General features: G+C 38.2%; 3 protein-coding genes across 6 annotated transcripts in view; 1 reads left to right on the top strand and 2 right to left on the bottom strand.

The window, feature by feature from the left end:
* Positions 1-115: 115 nt before the first annotated feature.
* On the top strand, positions 116-4,104 carry LOC121948757 (uncharacterized). 2 transcript variants are annotated; one of them, XM_088083167.1, is made up of 14 exons: positions 116-225; positions 502-558; positions 1,039-1,165; positions 1,300-1,389; positions 1,486-1,673; positions 1,767-1,809; positions 1,898-2,009; positions 2,096-2,231; positions 2,328-2,392; positions 3,248-3,447; positions 3,523-3,658; positions 3,742-3,783; positions 3,864-3,891; positions 3,966-4,104. In XM_088083167.1, the coding sequence occupies exons 1-14, from the start codon at positions 174-176 to the stop codon at positions 4,091-4,093; spliced, it is 1,404 nt and encodes a 467-aa protein (XP_087939293.1). In that variant the 5' UTR covers positions 116-173; the 3' UTR covers positions 4,094-4,104. The 2 variants fall into 2 exon arrangements, with proteins under 2 accessions (XP_087939293.1, XP_087939294.1); XM_088083168.1 differs by lacking the exon at positions 1,300-1,389.
* pfkla (phosphofructokinase, liver a) lies at positions 3,792-17,831 on the bottom strand. Its single transcript, XM_042494204.2, has 22 exons — positions 17,579-17,831; positions 16,140-16,213; positions 15,943-16,020; positions 14,634-14,823; positions 14,221-14,386; positions 13,608-13,652; positions 13,419-13,527; positions 13,096-13,191; positions 12,741-12,833; positions 11,581-11,706; positions 11,420-11,484; positions 11,157-11,220; positions 10,630-10,776; positions 10,462-10,532; positions 9,130-9,217; positions 8,866-9,018; positions 7,707-7,871; positions 7,562-7,623; positions 6,263-6,374; positions 5,508-5,607; positions 5,302-5,407; positions 3,792-5,209 (listed from the first exon to the last, which is right to left on the bottom strand). Exons 1-22 carry the CDS (start codon positions 17,661-17,663, stop codon positions 5,062-5,064), a joined length of 2,343 nt encoding a protein of 780 aa, XP_042350138.1. The 5' UTR covers positions 17,664-17,831; the 3' UTR covers positions 3,792-5,061.
* A 1,480-nt stretch (positions 17,832-19,311) lies between these two features.
* map3k13 (mitogen-activated protein kinase kinase kinase 13) overlaps positions 19,312-22,992 on the bottom strand; it is a 40,833-nt gene continuing 37,152 nt past the window's right edge. For all 3 annotated transcript variants that reach the window (XM_042494642.2, XM_042494643.2, XM_088083166.1), the window contains one exon: positions 19,312-22,523. In XM_042494642.2, coding sequence (XP_042350576.2) covers positions 22,422-22,523 — 102 coding nt within the window. In that variant the 3' untranslated portion in view covers positions 19,312-22,421. The remainder of the gene's footprint in view (positions 22,524-22,992) is intronic.

Raw genomic sequence — 22,992 nt, 5'->3', positions numbered from 1 at the left:
TAATTGTAGCTTCTGGAAAGATCAAAATATGAATAAAAATATATATTTTTTAAAAAAGCCAAAAGGCTACCCCACCCCCCCGTGATAAATGATGAACAGTCCCTAACGTCCGACCGTTGGCCGCTGTGTGACAGTTGACAGTATCAGCTAATACCGCAAATGTTAGGCTGAAAATGGACGACGAATATTCAGTTGTTAATATTGACAGCCTTCTCTTTCAGTTCGGTGAGTTCAGTTATTGAATTCATTGTTCGTTAATAAAAAGATGTAGTTTTGTTGTTGGTTCATGTTTACTCGGTAAATTCATCGTTTAACATTAGCTAACGTTAGCTACTTTGCTAACGGATGACAGTAGCAAGCTAGTTTTGGTAATAAGATATTGTTAGGCTACTTCGGTGACCCAACTAATTCATTTGAGATAATAAGGCATACATTTTACTACAAAAAAGGTTAATCATTATTCTCTAATAAAAAATACTATTATTATTTTTCATTGTATAGCCCTTCAAACTCGGGAGCTTCTCCAAAAGAAAAATGAAATCAACCAGCAAATTACAGGTAAGTTACCACTGTGTCTAACAGTTACTCTTCTTAACCTAATTGTAAAAAAAGAACAAACACAAAACATTTATACTAAAAGTAGGCTAACAAGCAAATACTTAATCATAGGCATGCAGGATTATGGCCAAAATAATTATCACGAATATTGTGATCAGTATTAAGATTGCGATTATTTATCAGTATTTTTCAGCTAAATAAACAGAGCACTGTTTTCATTTATCTTGTGCTACATTCTTGCTATTTAACAAATCTTAGCTTCAAAAGAAGCCTTAAAAAACATTTGTTTTAATCTGAAAATAAATATGCCACCTTAAAACTACAACAGTATTTAGTTAATAATATCAAAGTTGATCATGTTCATTGCATTGTGGGAAAACAAAATTGTGACAATTAGTATTATCATTGTGCAGCCCTAGTTCATCATAGATTTTATCATGTGAAATGATGTCCACCAAGCACTCGCATTTTTGTCAACAGTTTGCAGAGCTGACATTGCTGAGAGGAGATCTTACATTGAAACAATCCAGGAAAATATCAAGAAACTTGAGGAAGAAATCAAGGGGAAGCTGAACACAGTGAGACATAATAAAGAATATGCTAAAAGGTATAATGACCTTGTGATACATGGGCCAAACCATGATGAACCTAGTTGATACATAATCAAATTTTAAGTATAACTTAACATTCACAGTGCAGTATGGATATTCATGTTACTACTTGTTATCCATGTTATTGTAGCATGAAGGCAGGTAACAGTCTGCTACTTCAGTATGAGCAGACCCTGAAAGCAGAACTGGAGAGCAGAAAAAACAGCTACAAGAATGACATGTGGGTTCAGTTAGCTGTGGTGTTTAATTGTATTTAATCTATTTTTAGGGGAATGATAAACAAACCTGATAATTGTTCTTCATTTGTCCCATCAAGGGACGTCTATGGAGAGAGAATCGCTATCTACAGGAAGACGTTCCAGTCACATAAGGAATATTATTGTCAAAATCCTCTTGCTCAAAAGCTCCTCACGCTGCAGGCTCAAAAGGAGGAGATTGAGAGCAGGATCAAGGCTTGTGATGATCAAATAACAATCAGACAGAAGGAGCTGGAATATCTCACTGGTAATAAAACTTTTGTTGTGATCATAACTTGCTCCAGAAAAGCCAAAATATTTACACCTTATGGTAAAGTTAATTGAATTTCTGCCTGACCAGGTCTAAAAATTGATTCTTCTTCCACTGAGAAACAACTAGACAGGTAACTTTCAGTGAATCTTATAGATAACAAAGAGTAATGACTCTGCAAAGCTCAGTTTGTCTCTAATTAGGCTCACCTTTCTTTATAGTGTTCCTGTCCAGCAGCCCATAGCAGGACCAGAAAAACAACTAGACCCTCAGACAGAGGAGGAAACAAATTTTTCCATTGACATCTCTTCTCTTCATCTCAACCAGACAGAGGTACTCAGATACTTTCAAAATTCTGAAAATTCTTAAATATTAAAGTAAAAAGTTGGTCCTGTAGCCACTTTGAATGACCCCAGCAGGTCTCACAGAATGACGATAACACTGTAGAGGCAGATGCTGAAGAAATTCATGAGGAAAACAAAGTGCAGTATGCTACCATCTGCAGCCCTTCAGAGGAAGAAAACAATGAGCAGTGGCCATGTGATCAATTGGATGGTAAGAGGAGGAAAGTCCACTAACACCTGACACACCAGATGCTATGTTTGGGTGTTTCCGTTGCATCAGACCTCATAAGAATATTTATTTCTTCAGAGCAAACACGACCAGAAGAGATGCACACAGAGAAGCAGGAAACTGGACAAGAGGACCAAGTCTTGGTAATGTTTGACTACAATTCCTAGACCATCTTGACCCAAGAACTAAAAGTCAGATTATCTCGGCGTCTGCTGGATTGATTTTGACCATTTAAAAAACAAAAAGCTACAAGTGTAGAGAACTGAAATACTGAATAGGAATGTGACTTTACAAAATATACATTTCGAATGTTAACCAGCGTTCCTGCAGATCATTAAAATTTTTAGAAGGCATTGGATTTATTAATCTAAAAGTAAGTCCTCAATTGGTATTTAAATGTCTTATCTTTCATAAATCTTAAAAATACTAAGACATAGTAAGAAAAGATTTTCTGATTTTTTTTTCTGGCATTGTACTGTAAGATTTCAAAAATTGGTGACATCTATTTAAAAAAAAAAAAAAAAAACAGCCGCTGAACCGCACATACAAAGCGAAAAAATACAAAATCACCAATAAAACCTGACAACAAATGCCTGGCCTTTAACTGTTCTTTTCTGCCCTCATCTGCCCCATGCCACATCTAGGCAAAACTGTTAGTCTCAAAACTTTTTTTTTCAGTTTTGGTAATTGTTAAGTTGAACTTATTTATCTTGTATTTAATTCTGATTGGCCTTAAAATAGTCTGAACAAGTCTTAAATTTTCATAAACCGTAGATCTATTTTCTACTCAAGTATGACTCAAATTTCCAGACTAATTACTTCCTTTGTGTTTACATTGTGTCTGTAAAGAGATGTTGCAGTTTAGCTAATTTAAACCAAACCTGTCCAGATTGTATCAAATAAAAGCAGCATGATCTATGCTGTTATTGCTTACTTAAACATTTAAATTTATAAATATAAATGCTTTTATACTCAAGGTGTTTTCTACATCTGAACAGCAATCCACAGTCTCCGGTGAGGAGGAGGCAGCGGAGGACGAGGTGGAGGAAAGTGTCACTGTAGATGAAGGACAGGCACAGAGCGAAGGAGACAGCGAGGGACTTGTTGCTTTTCCTCAGTCATCATCTCAAGAACCAAATTCGGAGTCCTCCCTGGCAAAAATGACAGCTGTTCCTTCTACCCCGACATTCCCGTTCACGTAAGGCTTTGTCTGACTCATCTGACACTTTGAATCACTCATTACAGCCATTTATGTTTCATTTGTTCACTTCAGCTTTAGCCCCGCCAGCTCCCCACATCAAGGCCCCTCTGATACCAAATCTCCAGCTTTTCTGTTCTCTCTGAACTCTGATCCCAGCACGCCGGGCTTCTCTGGGTTCGGATTTGACGTGGGCTCGTCACAGTATGAGGTGAGGAGTGAGCAAAAAGAATAAGTGATTTGACAGAAATCAGTGTTCCTTAGTTTTGAAATTACCACCCCGTTTCTCTACAGGAATCATCTTTCGCTTTCACCAGCTCTTTTTTCAACGAGAAGGTACAGTATTTTTACTGGAATTCCCTTTTATTTCATTCTGTATTACCTGAGCAAAAACAACTATTTCTGTCTCCTTTCAGAAAAACACAGAATCAAAGTCTTCAACCTGTAAGTATTAAATCAAATCTCTCAATTTCTGTGACATGTGTTACCTGCTTTGAGATATGTTTCTGATTTTGCAGGTCCTGAGTTCTTGTTTGGCCAACCAGAGCAAAGTGAAGACTTCCAGTTTGCCTTTTCCTCCGAGAGCCCTCAGACAACCAACAAAGACAACACCAGGGAGGATTTCCCATTTTCATTTAACTTTTAAGAGCTAGAAGTAAAAAATTTGACATGCTGCGTTGTTTGTAAGACCAGTTGTTAACCTGTTTTCTTCTGTAATGTTCTCATATAATGGGTTGATAACCAATACGTTAGGTAAGGGTTCATGATTTAACACCACCATCTTAAACGGTTAAAAATTTACATCAAGTTTGCCAATTTTGGTCTGTTAAACATGTTAACTATATAATATCTTATTTCACTAGCTATTCACACTACAAAGAACATATATTTAATACCGCTGTTGAATGACATTTGATTGATGATTAGCATTTGTATCAAAATAAGACACATCATATGTTCATATTTCTTTACAGATTGCTCTATTTTAAGTACAGCAGTTGTGAAGTTTATTACACTGTGTGATAAACTATGTATTGTTATTTTGTGAATTGTGGTATAGTTTGCATTAATTAATGACAGAAACAGTGTTTCAGTCTTTCACAGCGATTAAATAAAAGCAAATTAACATCTCACTGGTCCCATGAGTCACACTCTGACATTAAGTGAGTAAAACATACATGGTCTCAAACCAACAACTGGACCCCTTTTCCACATATTATAGAGGAGCTCCAAAAAATTGTAGCTCTCATTTTTTAGCTTTATAACATGGATATACATTCTTATTTTGCGCGAGGTTCCTGATAATGTTATTTCATACCAAACCACACAATCCACTTTATATAATATATTCAGTTATAAAGTAATACAATGCAATATTAGCCACATGGCACACCTGATTGACTACCAAAATCTCTATTGAAGGCAATAAAAGAATATCTGACTTACATTTTTACATTATTTAACATAGCTACTATGACTAACAAGACTGATATCAATGCTGGCTTTTAGAAGTCAATCCTGTTGACATGCATAAGAGCAGATGGAATACCTTTTTTTAAGTATGCGGTGTGCAAAGGATGGACAGATAAGGGTTAAAAAGTGCAGAGAGTATACTCAGAACCCAGAGTCGATGCTGATGGAGCGTCGAGTCACATGTTCAATCTCTCCTGGGACGTACTCACAGAAGCTGGTTTGGTACTTGGCCAACATTTTTAGCATCGAGCGAAGATTTAACCACCACTGGACTTTGGGCATCCGGTGCCTGAAAAACAAACCAAATCAGATATTAATAAGATTGATTAATAAGGAATTGTTATTCGATTTAAATAAACGACAAACTTTGACATTGCTTACTCAAAATCAGTCACAGCCTTCAGTTCAGTGACGGGGCTGAACTTGATGACCTTCCTGTTGAGGCCAAGCACGCATGCTGTATCTGGTGAGTTGGCGAACACGCGACCTGGTCAGGAAAAACGGTGGAATCATTATGTTGCTGTGGTTTGACTTTGGGTACCAGAGCAGTTTATTTATGTCAACTATGGCATTGTACAATAGTTTACCTTGTCGGAAGTTTTCAGTCAACCTCTCTGAAAGCCACTGGATAGCCCTCACACCCAACTTGGTGCCAAAATTTCTATCAAAGGGAGAAGGCGATCCTCCCTGGAGCAAAAACACATGAGCTGAGTATTGATGCATTACAAGCCTCTTTCTCTTAACAGTTTATGAGTGTCACTGTAATTAAAAAACTTTTTAATCTGCTAAGCTGTATTTCAACGATCCATGACACTGGTATGGTATGGAGGGCAGAAGCTGCCAAAATAAAAGGTAAATAACTTGATAAATAAATGAATATGCCATTAAATATACAAAAAAATAAAATAAAATAAATGTAGGCATTAGCTAATTGACAAAGTGTGATGTACTTTAGATGATAGCACCCTAATTTCTTTATAATTGTTGATTGTTAAAGGTTTAAGTTTGGGGAAATATATGGAGAAAAATGCAAGGGGACAAAAATTAAATGTATTTATATATATATAAAAAAAGATTAAAAACATTTAATACAAAAAAACATGTAAAAATGAATAAAAATATATAAATGAAAGGGGAGTTAATGGAATAGTAAATAAATAGGGGGTTTAATGCAAAGGTAAATAAAGAGGCAAATTAAAACAAATAATGCCACATTTTGTCAATTAATTAATATTATTCTTGATACATTTAATAACTTTAATTTAATTTATTTATTTCTCAAGTAATTTATTTATGTTTGATTTTGGCAGCTTCCATCCTTCACAGTACGGTGGCTCCATACCTGCTGAAGGTGTCCCAACACATTGACTCTGCAGTCAAAGATGCCCTTCCCCTCTGATGAATACAGCCTATGGATGAAATCTGTAGTGTAGTTCTCATGGCATTTTTCATTCCTGTTATGACAGAGAAAATGATCAGCATAGAAGATAGAGTATATTCTATTGAGGTTTTTTTTGTCAAAATCAAATAGTAAGGTTTGGCTTGAAGGACAGCACTGTCCTTCAGATGGTCAGTCTGCAACTTTGATATCTCAACAACGTTTAGATCACTTGCCATGATCACTTTGGTGAGGAATATTGGACGACTGTGTCTAATTCTTTGGTTTATGATCAAATAGTTGCAAACTCTAACACTTGATCAGGGTCAGCAGTACGTTGTGTTTAGCCAGTGTTAATATGCTAGCAGACTAAACCCAAGACATGAAAACATAGATGCAGGCCCTGTCTACACGAATACAGATAATTTTCAAATAGATATTTCACCCTTTTGTTTAAAAAAAAACCACATTGACCTTTGTTTTCTTTTTGAATGTCTCAGTTCACACTAAAATGCAAAAATGACTCCTAAAGCTCACTGGCTTTCGCTGTCTATAGCTGTCTCCCCTCATCACACAGATAAAAAGGGCACAGGCTAATGTTACCTTTTTCAAAACACCTACTGGAGATCTTTTCACTGTTGATTTCCCTTCAATATAAGGATGAAAGAGTTCACTAAAAGATACAAGTGATTCTCTGGACATGTAAAAGTTTTCCTTCCACTCCTCACCCATAACAATCCCACTTTCGAAATTATCCCACCATCTGCTGGTGTAACGGGGCCAGATGAGCCAAAACTGCGTTTTGGCAGACTTAAACCTGAAGCTGAGGTAGAGCAAAAAAACTGAGCACAGAAGACTGCTCAGTTCGTCAGTGAAGTTGTGCAGTAATACTAAGTACAAGTGTAAAGTAGTCATTAGACCAAGTAGTGCTACAAAATGTAAACAAGCCAGTAGTGCGCCTTTGCTGTTACTGTTTCAGGCGCATTCTCGTCATGCAAAGAAACAATGAGCATGTGCCAATTGAGGAGATGATGTCATTGTTTCCCAAATGCTCTATTTTACACCTCTACATGAATACAAAGTAACCAGAGCTTTAAAAATCTGCATCTTCGAAGGCATTTTAAAAAACCTCCGTATTAACAACAAAAATATCTGTATATAGAGAGACCCAAATAAAGTAGATGAAAAGATGCACAGTTACTTTTTTTTATTGGCTTCTACCCTGCATAGGAATCTCTGTATGGCTACACGAGTGTTACATACCTCAGGACTAGACCCCGCTGGATGTCCTTCTTCATCTTTTCAGTCAAATGCTCCACATTGGTCTGTCAAAAAGCCAGATCATTGAAGAGACAGAAAGCTGTGGGGAAAGTTCGAGAAATAGAGGAGGTTTTTCTTGTTGTTTTACCTTCAGGTCATGGATGTTGAAGGGGTCTTCGAAGATGTAGGCTGCGTCAGCACCCACAGCTATACCAGTGCAGGTTGCCAGATATCCACAGAACCCACCCATAGTCTCCACCACAAACACCCGTCTCTTGGTTCCAGTGGCAGACTGCTTGATCTTGTCGCAACCCTGAGGAAAATATTAAAAAGACTGTGACAAGGAGACACTCAGTATGTTTACATTTAATTGGACTGCTGACCTTGTCCTAGTATACATGCACCAGGGGAGAATTTTTTTTTTTTGTGATCAAATTTTTATTTAGTTTTGTGCAGGCTACAATAAAAAATAATAACAACCAGTACAATGGATTACAATGGATACAATGGATTGGCTGGGGTGTGACTTTTTTTTTTAATTAAAAACTAATATAAAATACTACCTTTTCAAGTTTTATGTCCCTCATCTAAGCCAAATTTAAAAACACAAGTCCCTCTTCAGTGCTTATTTTTTAAACTGCCTGACCTGATGGCAGCACCCTTCGCCCCTCACAAGTAACAAACAGTCCCTATCAATAAACACTGAGAGGCCGGCGCAGTGACTAGGAGCATGTGCAGATCACCTAGTCGTGTTAACATCCGACTAAGGTGTATTCATGACGAAATAGCTGGACTTCTTATTACATTATCTTGATGCGTTATTTTGATTTCGAGAAATTCAGTTTAGTCGAATATCAGTCGGACTGACATGCTTACATGCATTTTAGAAGTCCAGTTTTAGTCGGACTAACACAATAATTAATTTTTTCTAACATCATGTAAATGGTTGGCACTTGAAGGCAGGGTCAAGGATCGTGGATCAGGGTCGTGGATCTGGGAGTTGAGAAAGAGTCATTATAAACTTTAACGTCCTCATCATCTCTCTCCTCTACTGTGCTGTGTACAGCTTTGAAGCCCATTACAGAGCTTTGCCTGTCTCTGTCCTCTCCCCAAATTTTAAAGATAACCAAAGCTCTGAATCCTCACTGTCACCCCTGTTTTGACTAAGTGTACCGAGTTCAAAGTGTGCCTCGGTAATATGACAGCTCATATTACATATGATGTTTTCTGGCTTGGTTTAAGTCTCATTCATGTTAATCCTAAAACATCAAAGTCACACTGTTAATTTGCCATCTGCTCAGTCTTACCTCCATGGCAGCATTGACAGCCGTGTCTGCTCCCAGGCTGAAGTCAGTTCCAGGGACATTGTTGCTGATGGTAGCAGGGATTACACACATGGGGATGCAGAGCTCATCATAGCGACTCCGAGCTTCAAACAGCTGCAGCACACCTGCATACGCCTTTGAAAGTCACCAAGAGATAAATTGAAAACCTCTTTGATGTAACATTGACATAATACAATTATGTACAAGAACTGCAGATCTGGTTCTTAGAAGAGTTGTGTCTCGTACCTCAAACCCTCCGATTACAAGCAGAGCTGAGATGTTGAACTTGGTAATGGTTTCCACGATCTTCTCCATGTGTTTGTTTGGAAGAGTTCTGAAACAGGACATGAAACATAAAAAAAAAAGCTAGTCACAGGGAATATTACGCAGCTTGTGAGAACAGTTGTATTTGTCTCAGGCTCTGGAAGAAGGTTTGTTGAGTCTCAGAAATTAGAGAGGTGTCAAACAATCTGTAACACATGGTCTAAAGCGCTGGTTCCCAACGTGGGAGTCCTGAACTACACAATAGGTTACCAAAGGTTCACTGGGGGTCATTAGGGCCGACTTGATTTTAAGGGGTTTAACTTTTTAAAAGTATACAGTAAACCCAAGTTTCAGCATTGCCTTTATCTATGCAAAGAAAACTACATGAAATGGTTATTTTGTGAGGACCTGAATATAAACAATATTCACCGAGCTTTCCCTCTCTCTTATCCTGCATTAGAAAAGTACGGAGTTACAACTGAAGCGCTAAAAGAACAATGGCAAAGCGTCAGGCAGAAGAAAACACTGAAGCCTATAAAGTATGTACGATTGCTAAAAATACAAATAAAAACATTACACCGGCAGGAAATAATATTCTGCTCAAAATTCATCCAAATTGCTCATTTTACATTAACGTCCTGCAGTTATTGCACATACTATTTGGGTTAACTGTACAGTTTAGCTGTTGTTCTGTAATGTTATTAATATACCTTGAATATAATAGGAAATATCCTTGAATATAATAGGAAATATCCATAAAATATGGATAATCAGTTTACTCCTCGATAGAAAAAGGCTTACTTAAAGAAAACGGAAAAGAACCACTAATTACTAGGTTTATGAAAAAGGTACAAATATAAAAAAAAATATGATTGATATATACATATTTTATATATCAATATATAAAATAACATATATTGAGATATATCGCATTTTATGAAAAGTCACTTGAGAAATTGTTGTTTAAGATAATCTCGCAAATTGAATAACTGACAATTCAAGGTGCTTTCTCATATTGTCCGAAAATTATAAAACACCAATTCATCTGTAATGCAGACTTGCTTATTGATTTTCCTCATTGCTCCCAATGGTCAGTACATTCAAGAGCATGACAGGGATCCATAAAAGAGTATAAAGGGTACAAAAAAAATCTCTGACAAGTAACAAATGGTACATGTGGTCATATTGCCTAAGTGTAACCTTAAATATGTCTGTTTTAGGTCCCCAGTGGCAGTATAATACTAAACTGTTGGAGTACTCTTTAGATTACTTAAATATGTTTGCATTTTAGAAACTACGTGTCCTGCTGCTCACCGTTTTGTACCCAGCAGTGAGCCCCCTTGGCCTGTCCATCCCGCCACACTCTTCCATTCCATCTCAGAAACCTGCAGACAGACAAACAGGCAACAGTTTCCTCATATGGGTTACTTGTTGGTAAAATAGTGATTAAAGTGGTGAAGTTGTAGAGGTAGAAGCTCTCACGTTCCCAAAGGCAAGTCCCTGAAAGCCATCATGGACAGCATACACCTTGTGTCCATGAGCGAGCGCAATCCTCACAGCAGACCTCGCCGCTGCATTCATCCCTGCAGCTGGAGCTCCCACGTTCAGAACAGCCAAGGAGAAATTACTCTGACGAAACAAAAGTCACATATTTAGGAGTATATTTGAGGTTGGAGATCCTTTTCATAGGCAAAGATTTCAGGCAGGGACACAGCGGACATATCCCACTCAATATTTATAACATGAATTTGTCCTCCCAAAATAAAAACAGCGAAGAACTGTTGCAGAGGAGTTTTATTTTGACAAAAAATACAGACAGTTCAACCATAAATGTATTCAGAAAGCCACAAAAATTCCTTGTGGTGGACGCCCAAACCCTCGGCTTTTTATGTGTGTCCCCCAGTGCTGAAATACTTTTCTTTTATACATGTTACGGCTACACATACTGTATGTGTGTGTGTGTGTGTGTGTGTGTGTGTGTGTGTGTGTTATGTTAGTGAGAGACTTACCTGAGACTGAGCAGGCTTCTGGAAGGCAAGGAGCTTGTAGATGTTCCAGTTGTTCTCAAAACTCCTGCAAGAAAATTATTGTTTTTTTCAGCTTGGACTTATTATCAAAGGAAAAAACATGAAATCCTGTGCATCATGAAATTATTATGAATGGAGAGAACATTTACATTGGACTTTAAAAAAATGTGTCTTCAAGACTGTTTTGCATTATAATATAATGATATTAACTATTTAATATGCATGATTAGCATCTCAGCTCTCACCCTCCACGCAGTTTGACAGCTTCATCAAACCTATTCTCATTCATGGCTGTCTGCACCAACTTGGTCTGAAAATGATGGCACAGTCAGAAAATATAGAAACCTCCCGCTGTTTCTGTGTATATCTACTAAGATCAATTATAGAAGAGAGGAGAGTGACTCACCATCTCTACACACTCCATTAGAGGGAGACGAACGGCATGGTTACCTGACAGGCCGATGACACAGGCTGGGGTGTCAGGTGAGGCCTCCATCAGCGCAATCACCGCCTCCACACCCAACTTAGTGCTCTGAAATTTAAATTCATAGATAATGAATATTGGAGGGTCTCGCCTCCTTGGTCATGTGATATTCAAGTTGTTCTGATTAGATTTAGGCACTTTAAAGAAGGTCTTCTTCTGACAAACAAGTGTATGTATTTCGTGAAATACACTTTGGAGCCATATAGGTTCTCTGAGTTCATATGGCGTACTCTATTTTTTGTGTGCTTGTTTACTATGCATTATGTGTGAACTCACCACCTTTTGAGGTGTCTCATGGATCTTTGTTTGTGTAAATTTTTCAATACATTATCACAATTGGGTTTTTTTTTAATTTACACTTTTGCAAACTTGCATTTTTATTTTGCATGTTAAAAGTTGTTTTATATATATTTCTGTCTATATGCATGTTTGTATGTGTTCATGGAAGGAAGCCAGCTGGGACCAGGTGACCTGTCAGGTACTCTGTCATGCCACCTGGCCTAGTAGGTATTTGAGGGTGTGTCTCTGCATTGTATTTTGTCTGATGAAGAGCGTGAAGCTCGAAACATGATTTCCATGGTAATTTATTTTATGTTTATGGTAGCATAGTCTAGTGTGCTGACTGCTTTTTATCACCTCCTACACATCTGTAATGTCTTGTATTGGTTATATGGATTAAGACAATAACTTGTCCAATACCTCTTTTCCACCAAAAATAACATGTATATGCTGATTTTCTATGCTTGTGAGAAATCCCACTTACAATAGAGTGCTTTCCCATTGCCAGCTGACAGGTATGCCTTTCTTTTTTTTGTTCTGGTGTGCCATGTTTAACAAAAAAACATGCCAGAAAACCAGTTTAAAACTGCAGAAAGCAGCATGGATGCCAGTGAAAATGTTGCAGGGGTTTCTTCTTTTGTATGTCTCTTACTTTTTCAGTCTATTTGATACTTGGTGCGGACTAATTTGGAAGGATCAAGCGCTGCTTGGATGGAGACTGATGGAATATGTGGCTGACAAAGAGTCGCAGAAGTTACAGACAGATTTTTGTAGCATGAAAAAAATTCAGTATGTTCACTCACCAGTATTCTGTCGAATGCTGAGGGGACTCCTCCTCGCTGAACGTGTCCGAGGACTGTCACTCTGGTATCATAACCCAGCCTCTCTACCACCAGCTTCAAACATACATGGAAGCATTTCAGTGTAATACTACTTTGTTATTTAGCAGGCATACACAACAGAGATACAATGATAGAAAAGTTTTTTTTTCCTTATAAGTCAAACATTTGAAAGTAAACTTTGAATACTAAACTTCTCTCTGCCACTTCCACCTTGGCCTGTGCAATATTTAAATTAAATTTCAGTATCATCACTATACTGTTACCTACAGTATAGACAGTCGTCAATCAGCCCCAGTTCTTAAATCTTTAGACTTACATCTTTTACATAAGTTGAGGAGATGGTCTTGCCATTTCTGTCAATGGCTCCTTCTGCCATGATAATAATGTTGAGTCTTGACCCTGATATGCGGCTCTGGAAGTAAACAGATACATACATTTTAGCCAGCAACTCAGGAAGCACAATTCTGCCTCAAATTCCTTTATTTAAAAGAGCTCTTCAGCCTCTATTCCTCTATGTTTGTAGACCACAGCATGTCTGTGTTTCTCCTACTTCAAAACAGAGTACCCTCTCCTGTGAATACATATATAGTACATTAGTGACAACACTACACACAGTCTTGACTAGTTTTTGTGTCTTACATGCTCTAAACGGTCACACATCCGGTCTTCCCAACCCTCCTGAGGGGGAGCCTCTGGAATAAAGAGCCAGTCTGCTCCGGATGCCAGTGCTGATACCAAGGCCAGATATCTGGAGTAAATAGCACAGAGTCATTTGTTTTATTCAGCGGCCGTGTATAACGGACAGCAGAATGGCTAAGGGTTACTCACCCACAGTGTCGCCCCATGACTTCCAAAACAAATGTGCGCTGGTGACTGGAGAAGATACAAAACAGGTATGTGAGCATAGAAACAGAGAATTTGCAGATTGTAGCAGCTTGCTGAGAGCCAGGGGAGCAAGCCCAGGCAAGATCACATGCCAAAGAGGCTTGAATGGGTGAGTGGGGTTTTAACAAAACTTGGCTTAGATGATTATGTTCTATCATTACATTGTGCAGGTATAAATACACATTAAGTTAGGTTTAATTAAAACGAGCTACAACAAACAATTGCTTTTAATATCAATTAATCTACTGATAGTTTTTTTACATGAAGTTTTTTTTTTATTCATGAATCATTTTTCTATAAATTTGGAAAATATGCTTATGATAATTTCTCTGAGCCTTCAGCAACATCTTCAAATAGCATGTTTTAGGCCATAATAGATACTAGATAGTATGTCTATTACTTCTATAAATATATTTACTACTGTGATCTTTTTACATGTTCATATTTAGTAAGAATTGCTGAACAAATAAGGATTACTCTTTTCAGTGACCTTATATTAATTACTTTTATAAAATACCAGCTGCTTCAGTGCTGCCTCTGTTCAATAGTGTCTGACCTTTGTGCAGTGGTCATGATGGCATCAATTATCTCCATGATGCGATGTAGCGCTGAGTCAGCTCCAATGGTCATGTCAGTGCCGCAGAAGTCATTGTCGATGGAGCCCACGAGCCCCACAATGTTCAGGTGGTCGTGCTGCTTGGCCAGAGTGTCTGTGATCCTTCCTGAAGAAACACAAACACACACATTCATGTTTTTAATGTCACACTATCAGCTTACTATCAGATACACCGAAGAAATTATGATAATATTACTACAGAATGATAGATAAACATAAATGCTAACTGAAGACTATTTCAGGATAGAAATAAATATATTCACTGTATTGTTTGTAATATGCAGTATGAAGACATAATGAGGGTGAACTACTTTTCAAGACTCAGTGACAAGTTGACAATGAGAGCACTTTACCTTTCTTCACGAGCTCGTCCAACAGACTGCTCCACTCACTGCGAAAGATGTTGGCTCCGGTGAGGCTGCCGTCTCCTCCGCACACACAAAGGTTGGTGATGCCTCTCTTCACCAGGTTGAAGGCAGCAGCAAGCCTGCCCTCACGAGTTGTGAATGCCTTGCATCGGGCGCTACCGATCACAGTCCCACCCTACAGCAGAGAAGTCATATAACAAGTGACAAACCAAATCAAAAGAAACAGGACATTGTCACCTGTCTCTGAAAAATCTCATGCTCAGTGACAGAAACATTTCTTTTTCTCTGGTATTGTTAGACACATCAGATATCTAAGCTGGTGGATTCAGATTAGATGAAATGTGAGCAGTGACTGGAAACAGATCACACACAGTCACTCGAGTTATATTTGTGATGTGCTCTCTCATGCCAAATGTGAACTGCAAACCACCTCCTACACAGCAGTGGTTCCCAAGCCCACAAGGGGTGGGATGAAGCTAAGAGCCATGAGATAATTATTAGAGTAGGAAATAAGAAAAAAAACCCAACTACATTCTGCTACATAAAAATTAGATTTATTTTTGAGACTTTTCTCTAGAAACACCTGGAGAGAGGGAAGCAACATTACAGCCATTAACTTTAAATACTGTGAACACTGAAGTTCAGGCAAAGTTGAACAACAATTAGTAAAAATATCTATAAAACAATAGTTTTACAAGAAATAAATGCATACAAACTTGCCAAAATTGGGTTGGGAACCAGTGCAACACTAAATATGAACACATCTGAATATTTTGATGTAGGTTAAACACTAAAACAAAAAACACAATAGTCTTGCTTTAGAGTGGAACATGCCCTTACACACATTTGCTGCATAAATTCAAGACACCTAATGCAAAAATCACAATGGGATTGCTTAGAATTTTCTTTTGATTAATGCAACTTGCTGCTTCTTTAACTGATAAGGCACATGCAGCAAGACCACTTACCAGGTTATAACCAGTATTTTACAGTCAGGGAGATAAGAGATGAGAGGAGATGGATGAAATAATACAAGTCGTATTAAAACAATAGAGAGATATTTAAGACCAGAAAGAAACAACAATAATTCTAAAATAGTATACAATTAAGGCACTTTTTCAGGTGTGAGTCATTAAAATAATTATTCTGCTTACAGCACAGCTTCTTACTGTGTTATTTTGTAACGTGTGCTTTTCAAAGTATTACGAGTCAAAATGCCTGCTCTGAAAAAGCCCCATTATAGCTACTTTTACCACCGCTGTCAACAATGACGGACGGTAATATTTCAACCTACCTGTTGGATGATATTAGTCACACTGTGCCAGTGAGCCAGTTTGATGTTGTCTCCTCCATCCACCAGACCCTGGTATCCCTGAAGGGTATTTTTTCAAATTGTTTGTTAATGTCAAGAATAAAGCGAGCCAGTCAATAAGGAATAAACACGTTATTCTGTGTTTAATAAGGTCATATTAATACAAACAGCTTGTTTACCTCATGAATAAGATAGACCTGAGCCCCCACATAGATGCCCATTCTGGTCACAGCTCTGACAGCAGCATTCATCCCTGGGTCAAGGACAGTTGCACAAAAATATTAGATTCACCTCAACTTCTCAAGTCATTTCACACAAGCTGTTGCACAATTACCCTTCATGAGGAAATCAAACACTGTGCGGGATGTGATTTCTTTATAGCTTATTGGGCAAAGGTGCCATCCGCTCTGCAGAGAGACAGTAACCAAAGTCCTTAATAAGATTAACTTGAACCGACTTGGCACTGTATGAGTTACCAGATGTGGGAGAAGTACAAGTAGTATCTTGTATTTGAGTTAAAGTAATAATATCATAGTTAAAGTCATAACATCATAGTTTAGAAGTGCTCTGTTATTGTAGATAAGTGACACTAGTCAGTTATAAGTAAGCCCTGAATTTGAAATTCTAATATAAAATAAGTACAGAACAATTTCCATCAATGTATACTTAAAGTGCCACAAGTAAAAGTACTCATTATGCAGAATGTCCTTTCAGAATAATATAATGCATGATATTGGATTATAATTTTTGATGCATTCATGTCATAAGTACTCCAATGTCGCAGCTGGTAAATGTGGGACAATTTTTAATTACTACTGTATAGCCTAGGAATTTCCACCAGGGGATTACTACAAGGTTATCTTAAACTATTACACACCCCTATTCATTTTTCTGATTAGGCTATATTTTGTGTTTTTAATCAGAATCTGCAAAGTGACTAATACTCAAGTGTTAAAAAAAGGATAGTAGGGTAAAAAGTACATATCAGTAAATATCTGCCTCTGAGAAGTGGCTAGTGGAGAAGAGGTATAACGTGGCAGAAAACAGAAATACTAAGTTAAGTGTAGGTTAAGTTTAACTAATTGAAATCTGGATAGACATAATTTCCCTTGCACACAAACATTTTTATCTTTTGGTTCTATTATTTACTTATTTCAAATACCCTGGAAACTCCAAAACGCACATCTGGGTTTGAAAGGCATGTTTTCTTTTGCAAAATTACACTATTTATCAAAGCCAGAAACTGTGGAATTTGGTTATTTACGGTGACGGGAGGGTCATGCATTTAGTCACTGAGGGAGGCTCAAGGAAAAACAAAAAAGTTAAAAATAACTCACACGCAGCCGTTCCCTTACTAAATACTACTACTAATAACTTACTAAATAAAGTACAGTCCCTAACGTTACCTCAGACTGTACCTTAAGTACAGTTCGTTGAGTAATTGTACGGTGCGTGAGTTAACGTTACACAAGTTGCAAAACGTCTATGCAGCCCAAAACGACCTTTGACCTGTGAGCAAATGTCAAATGTTCCCTGCAGAAAGTTGTCTTAGCAGCAGGGTAATGCACTTTAAGGCCGCTAACTGCCGTGTAATGCTAATTTGACAGTTGAAAGTCACCTTGTGCATCTCCACCGCTGGTCAACACTGCCATGGCTCGACCTGCTCCTGTCATCTTCAGCTTCTCAAAGTCCATCGAGGACATTTTGACCTCCTCGGTTTAAAACACTGCAACCGGGTCAAAATGAAGAAATGTCCGTTAACTAGCTAAATAAAGTGGTTTGTTTGTACACCGAGGTGCTTCCTCGTTTGCGTTGGTGGGTTAAACTTGAGTAAACGTACAGCAGTTTCCAGCGCGTGACTCCTCCCTGTCCAAAGGAGAGCTCGCGGGGTGGAGTGCATACGGAGTGGGCGTTTACTTTATGACCCCGCACCGCCCGGCTGAACTGTGCTCCATCTGCAGCGTCTCTTACGACATTAACCCCGCCTGCTCAACCAGCCCCGAAGTTTACGCAATAATAAAACTCAACAGCAGCACGTAAAACACGAACAAATTTCGACAGGTTTTTATTGCGCTAATAATCACGCTCAAGGAAACACCGCCAACATTTAGTCACAGAGTAATATTCATTATTTTATATCACTGCCATAACTGCAATATTTGTTGCAATATTTCAATCACAGCAATCCTCTGTGCAATGATTCAAAAGTGCAATATTCTTCCAACTCTTGAATGTGGGCTATATTCTATATATTTTTAGTGTTATTCTTACTTACATATATTTGACTTACATACTGAGCATATAATGCATACTTTATAAAAAAATATTTAAACATTTACTATTATTGTATTTCTATTTTTGTTTCTATTTTTCTATTTTTTTGTGCTGGCACCACAATTTCCTTGCGGGGATCAATAAAAGATTTCCCACTCTGCTTCTGATGTAGAACTGTGGAGCAAGAGCTAACGATGAAAATATGAATCCATGGGTTTATGTTCATCTCCCTTGGCAGCATAACATTATGTGTAATGCTGGGCCCTTGGATACAGATATGCAGAAACATTAATCATTAATGATTAATAATGCATTGATGATGCTGTTGTCATTAATCCATCTGTGTTATTAGGCCAGTGTAATGTCAAATAATATTTTGTGCCAGTACACAAAGTAAAGAAATGTGTGTATAGGATATATTAACAATAAAATAGATTATATTAAGTATGCCACAGTATTCACTGCCCCTGATAGGGTAAAAAATAACCTGAGGGCCCTTGATTAAGGCTTTAATTTTTAATATAAACTACTTCAGTATATCTTACATTAAAATCTATACCAGTTTGCCTAATGCACACTCAAACTGATGAAAACTAAATACTGTGACTAAGTCAAAACCTGTATCAAGTCAAAAACTTCATATCAGGGCTATAGCAACTGGTCATGGCCACAGTGTTTTATCTGGGAATTTGAGTATATTTTCAATCTAAGGAGGTATTTGTGCATACAATTGCAAGTCATACATAATGTTTTTTAAGTCTACTTTTGGTGTTCTTTAGAATCAGCATCTTAACATGTGACTGGTGTTATAAAATTCACAGAAAGTATAACTGAACGTTCAAACAAATAATGAAAGTGTAACATAATATATTTTGTCAAAACATGAGGTTGTGCTGCATCAGTACTTGTACAATCCTGGTTATGATTAATGTTGTATAAAATCTTTGGACTACAGCATCTATGCACATATAACATGCATGAAAGTAACATCTCAAACTTAATAAATCTATTCATTACAATCAAATATTTAGACTAGCAAGCATCTATTGTGTCACATAAGAGACAGACCACAGTGTATTGGGTACAGTACATCAGCATTTATTCCATGCAGTTGTTTGCTCTGATTTTATTCTCCCAGATACCCATTGCACTGTACACTGGATAATACAGGAAACTGAAAGGATTGGTTGATCGTAATGCCATTCAACAGGAAAGGGAGTTGGAAATGAGAGTAACAAAGAAACAGATGTTTGATACATGGGGTGAGGCAACATGATGTCTACCGTTAGAAACAATTTCACAGAAATTCAGATGTAAGTAACTTTGATTTAAAAACAAGAGGAGGGGATCTCTGCAGAAGTACAGAAATCGGCATCACGCATGCTTTCACGCTTATCTCATTTACCCTGCTGTGACAGTGCACCGACTGGCTTTTGGCTGTAGTAGAAGTGATTCCTTTTAGCTTATGTCGAGATAAGAAAGCTTCAGGAACGCCTGATGTTGCTTATTACTGATGCTAAATCAATACTTGATGATCTAAATGATGAATGGTCCCCCGCAGGGTCAAAAAGACAAAAATGATGCCTATGATATGACAATGCTTTTGTTCTGCCACACAAATACTGTCCTCTTTCCACACCAATTCATTGTGCTTCCTTTAAATAATACTTTAGGAGAAATCATAGGTCATGAAATTTCTAAAGCTGCCTGAAATTAAAAAGAACACCTTACCAGTCATTCATAATAAATTAACTCAATAATCATGTAGGCCAGCTACAAAGGAACAAAAAAAATCAAAATTAAATTAAAACTTAACAACAATCATACTTCACAGGATATATGCCAGAAAGACAATGTTATTAACAGCTTGATCGGATCACCCAGTCATTACAATACACTAAGTTATTTCACACCAACGTAAACATAGAGAAGAAGGAGGCTCGAGGAAAGGCAGCAGCTGCTTTCGGTACCTTCCCAAAGCTTTCAAGCAAAAGGTAACTGATCCATCAGTACAGTTTTAGATTCACCTTGTGCTACTCTTGACTCACACCCTCCTGCAGTGTTCAATACTGATGTAATACAGATGAAGGATTTCCTGCTCATTTTCAACCCCTCGGGCTGGTCATCAGCGACACAAGTGCTCTGTCAGAGCTGTGCGATACGTCGGAGAAAGAGAAAAAGAGAGAGAGACAGAGAGGGGGGACAATAACAGATTACATTTACAGATGTTTATATACAGGAGTAACTAACACTGAGATGAGGTTGTTGAAAACCAAGAGCAGCTTAATTGCTCCGTGGTCTCGTCTCTGGCTTATTCCTAACTTAGAATCTCAGCCGTCTGCGCACACTTGAGCTGACGTCTTGACATCATTATCTTTAAATTCAACCCTTATTTTTCTCAACCGCAGAATCATTAAGGTGGACGACAAACACTCTAATGGGGATAAAAAATAAAAAATAAAGCTCTCACAGGTGCAGTATCCCCTTTCAAAGACAACAAGTCAAAAATTGTAATATTGCTATTGATTCTTGGATGGTCACAGGAAACATCAGATAAATTGTGTAGAAAAAACAGGAATGGAGCTTTTACTTAACACATGGAAAAATATTGTAACTGTTGCCATCTAGTGGCTCTAAATATATTGCTCCTACTCTCAAATCAGCAACATAAAACCTGAGCACCCCCACCCCCACCTCATGAAAGGCCCGTTCATAAAAATGGGACAATTTAAAAAATATAGCATCTATAATAGGAAGCAGTTTGACACTTACTGCTCTTTTCTCTAGCCACCAGTCACTGTAGTGTCTAGCCAGCTAGACGCCCTGCATCCTGAGCACTTCTTTCTCACCTGAGCCTCAACCGACATTATTGCTGTTTTATTCACCACAGCACAGAAAACAATTATTTTTGGACATTGCATGTCAGACAGTAGAAATTACCCTGCTGGAAAGTTGTAAATGGGAGATGCTGCACCTTCAAGAAATAGGATACTGCACCTGGATTGCAACTAAAATGCTCTACATAAAATTAATGTCTGTTACAACAATAAAGGGTTGGACATCAAGGCTATCTGTAAGACCTTTGTTTTTTTAATATATGGTCCATATTATGTGCCACTCAAAGATTCCTACATACAACAATTGGTCCAGTCCAGTTCCTCACAGTCCTTGAACAATCCTGAGATGAGACTTGAAACTGTAATGTCAAATGGAGAGGAAAGGGCTTTGTGTTCACGCACACACACTGATAACTCCCCATGGTCATGACATCTGATTGATGATGACAATGACGTTGTCTTGGAGAAGGACGAGCTGGGTTACAGAGGAAGAGTTTTTTTTGTTTATCTTTTCCTTGACTCTCAGCCGACTCTTCTTCTCTGCAAGCTTGTCCACTTCATGCAGTCTTACGGCAGCGTTTTTTTGCGAGCTGCACAGGCATGCTTGGACAATTCAGCGGGAATCCTGATGACTGACTTAGACACACGTGGTGGTTTCTAGGGAAAGAGGGAGTCCAGTTGCGAGGCAGGTTGTTCATGCTGGTGTTTGCACTGTTTTCATGAGCCCCAGGCAGGGAGCTGGGGCTCTGCACTGTAAACTCACGAAAAAGCAGGTTGATCTTCAGTAAGAGTGGGTCCTTGTTGGTTGGGAATTTCCTTCTAAAACAGTAAGACGCTGAGAGCAATGACAGGCTTGTAGTGACACTCCTTGTCTACGTCAGTCACCTGAGACCGACGATCGCAGTGATGTAACTCCGCACTGCTCGCCTCTGATACGTCAACACATCCTCCTTCTCGTCATCATCATCATCACAACACACACTTTGCCCATGCTCAGTTTCAAAATGTCAGTTTTTTTCGTCTCTGTTCAGAGAATTTACAGATGTCCTGAATTTTCCTTCAAAACTCAGACAAAAATAAATTATGAATGTTATACTATCTACTGTACATTATCATTCAAAAGGGAATCCCTGCCATGGGTTGCCTGGATGCTGTGCTAGACATGAGGGGAATGGGGAGGTTTATGAAGGGAAGGTTTTTCGGGGTGGGAGGTTCTGGGAGAGATTGCATGGGGCTTTGCTATAAGGAGCTTTGTTTACAATGTCGTCCTCTTATTGCTGTATTTTCTGCAGGGCAGAGCGGGACATGATGGCCTCCAGGCAAAAACAGAACCGAGCCCCGGGGCGGGTTTCACCACGAGGAAGGAGCCCCGACTTTGTTGTTCCTAATGGTGGCATCGGAGCACTCTGCCTCTGATGAATCACAGTCTGAGTCCCCAAACTGCAGTGGATTCTGGGAGAAAAATGACAAAGAAGATTCAGTGTTAGGCATCTGCAACTTTTGATCTGTCAAACAGGTAAAAAAAAAGAGCTTTCGCAGGGGGATTTTTTTATGTCAGGATAGTTTTAAACAAAACATACATGTGTATGTTTTAGTAAATTATATAGCACTACTATCATCTGTCTTGTTTTTCTGTCACGCCAACTGAAAACATTTCTAGCCCCAAAAAAGACATGACAGTGATATTGCATAACCAAACCTGACGATCTTGACCTAAAAAAAAGGAAGATTTCAAAAGGGTTGGAGGAGGAGAAGGGAAACGCCAACGGGGAGGAAACACTACAAGTCCATCCAGGATTTTGCAGGCTTTGTGATTGCTGTGGCATAAAATGGTGATTTCTCAGTTGATTTAAAAAAACTGTGATGCATGCTGCAAGATTTTTAGGCATTTTTTAAAATGACAATGCAGGAGCATGTAAAG

Source organism: Plectropomus leopardus, chromosome 10 (genome assembly GCF_026936395.1).
Source record: "Plectropomus leopardus strain MGB_pleo_1.0 chromosome 10, ASM2693639v1, whole genome shotgun sequence".
NCBI classification, from domain to species: domain Eukaryota; kingdom Metazoa; phylum Chordata; class Actinopteri; order Perciformes; family Serranidae; genus Plectropomus; species Plectropomus leopardus.
Note: the sequence above shows the minus strand (reverse complement) of the source record. Positions and strands in the feature narration are given on the sequence as shown.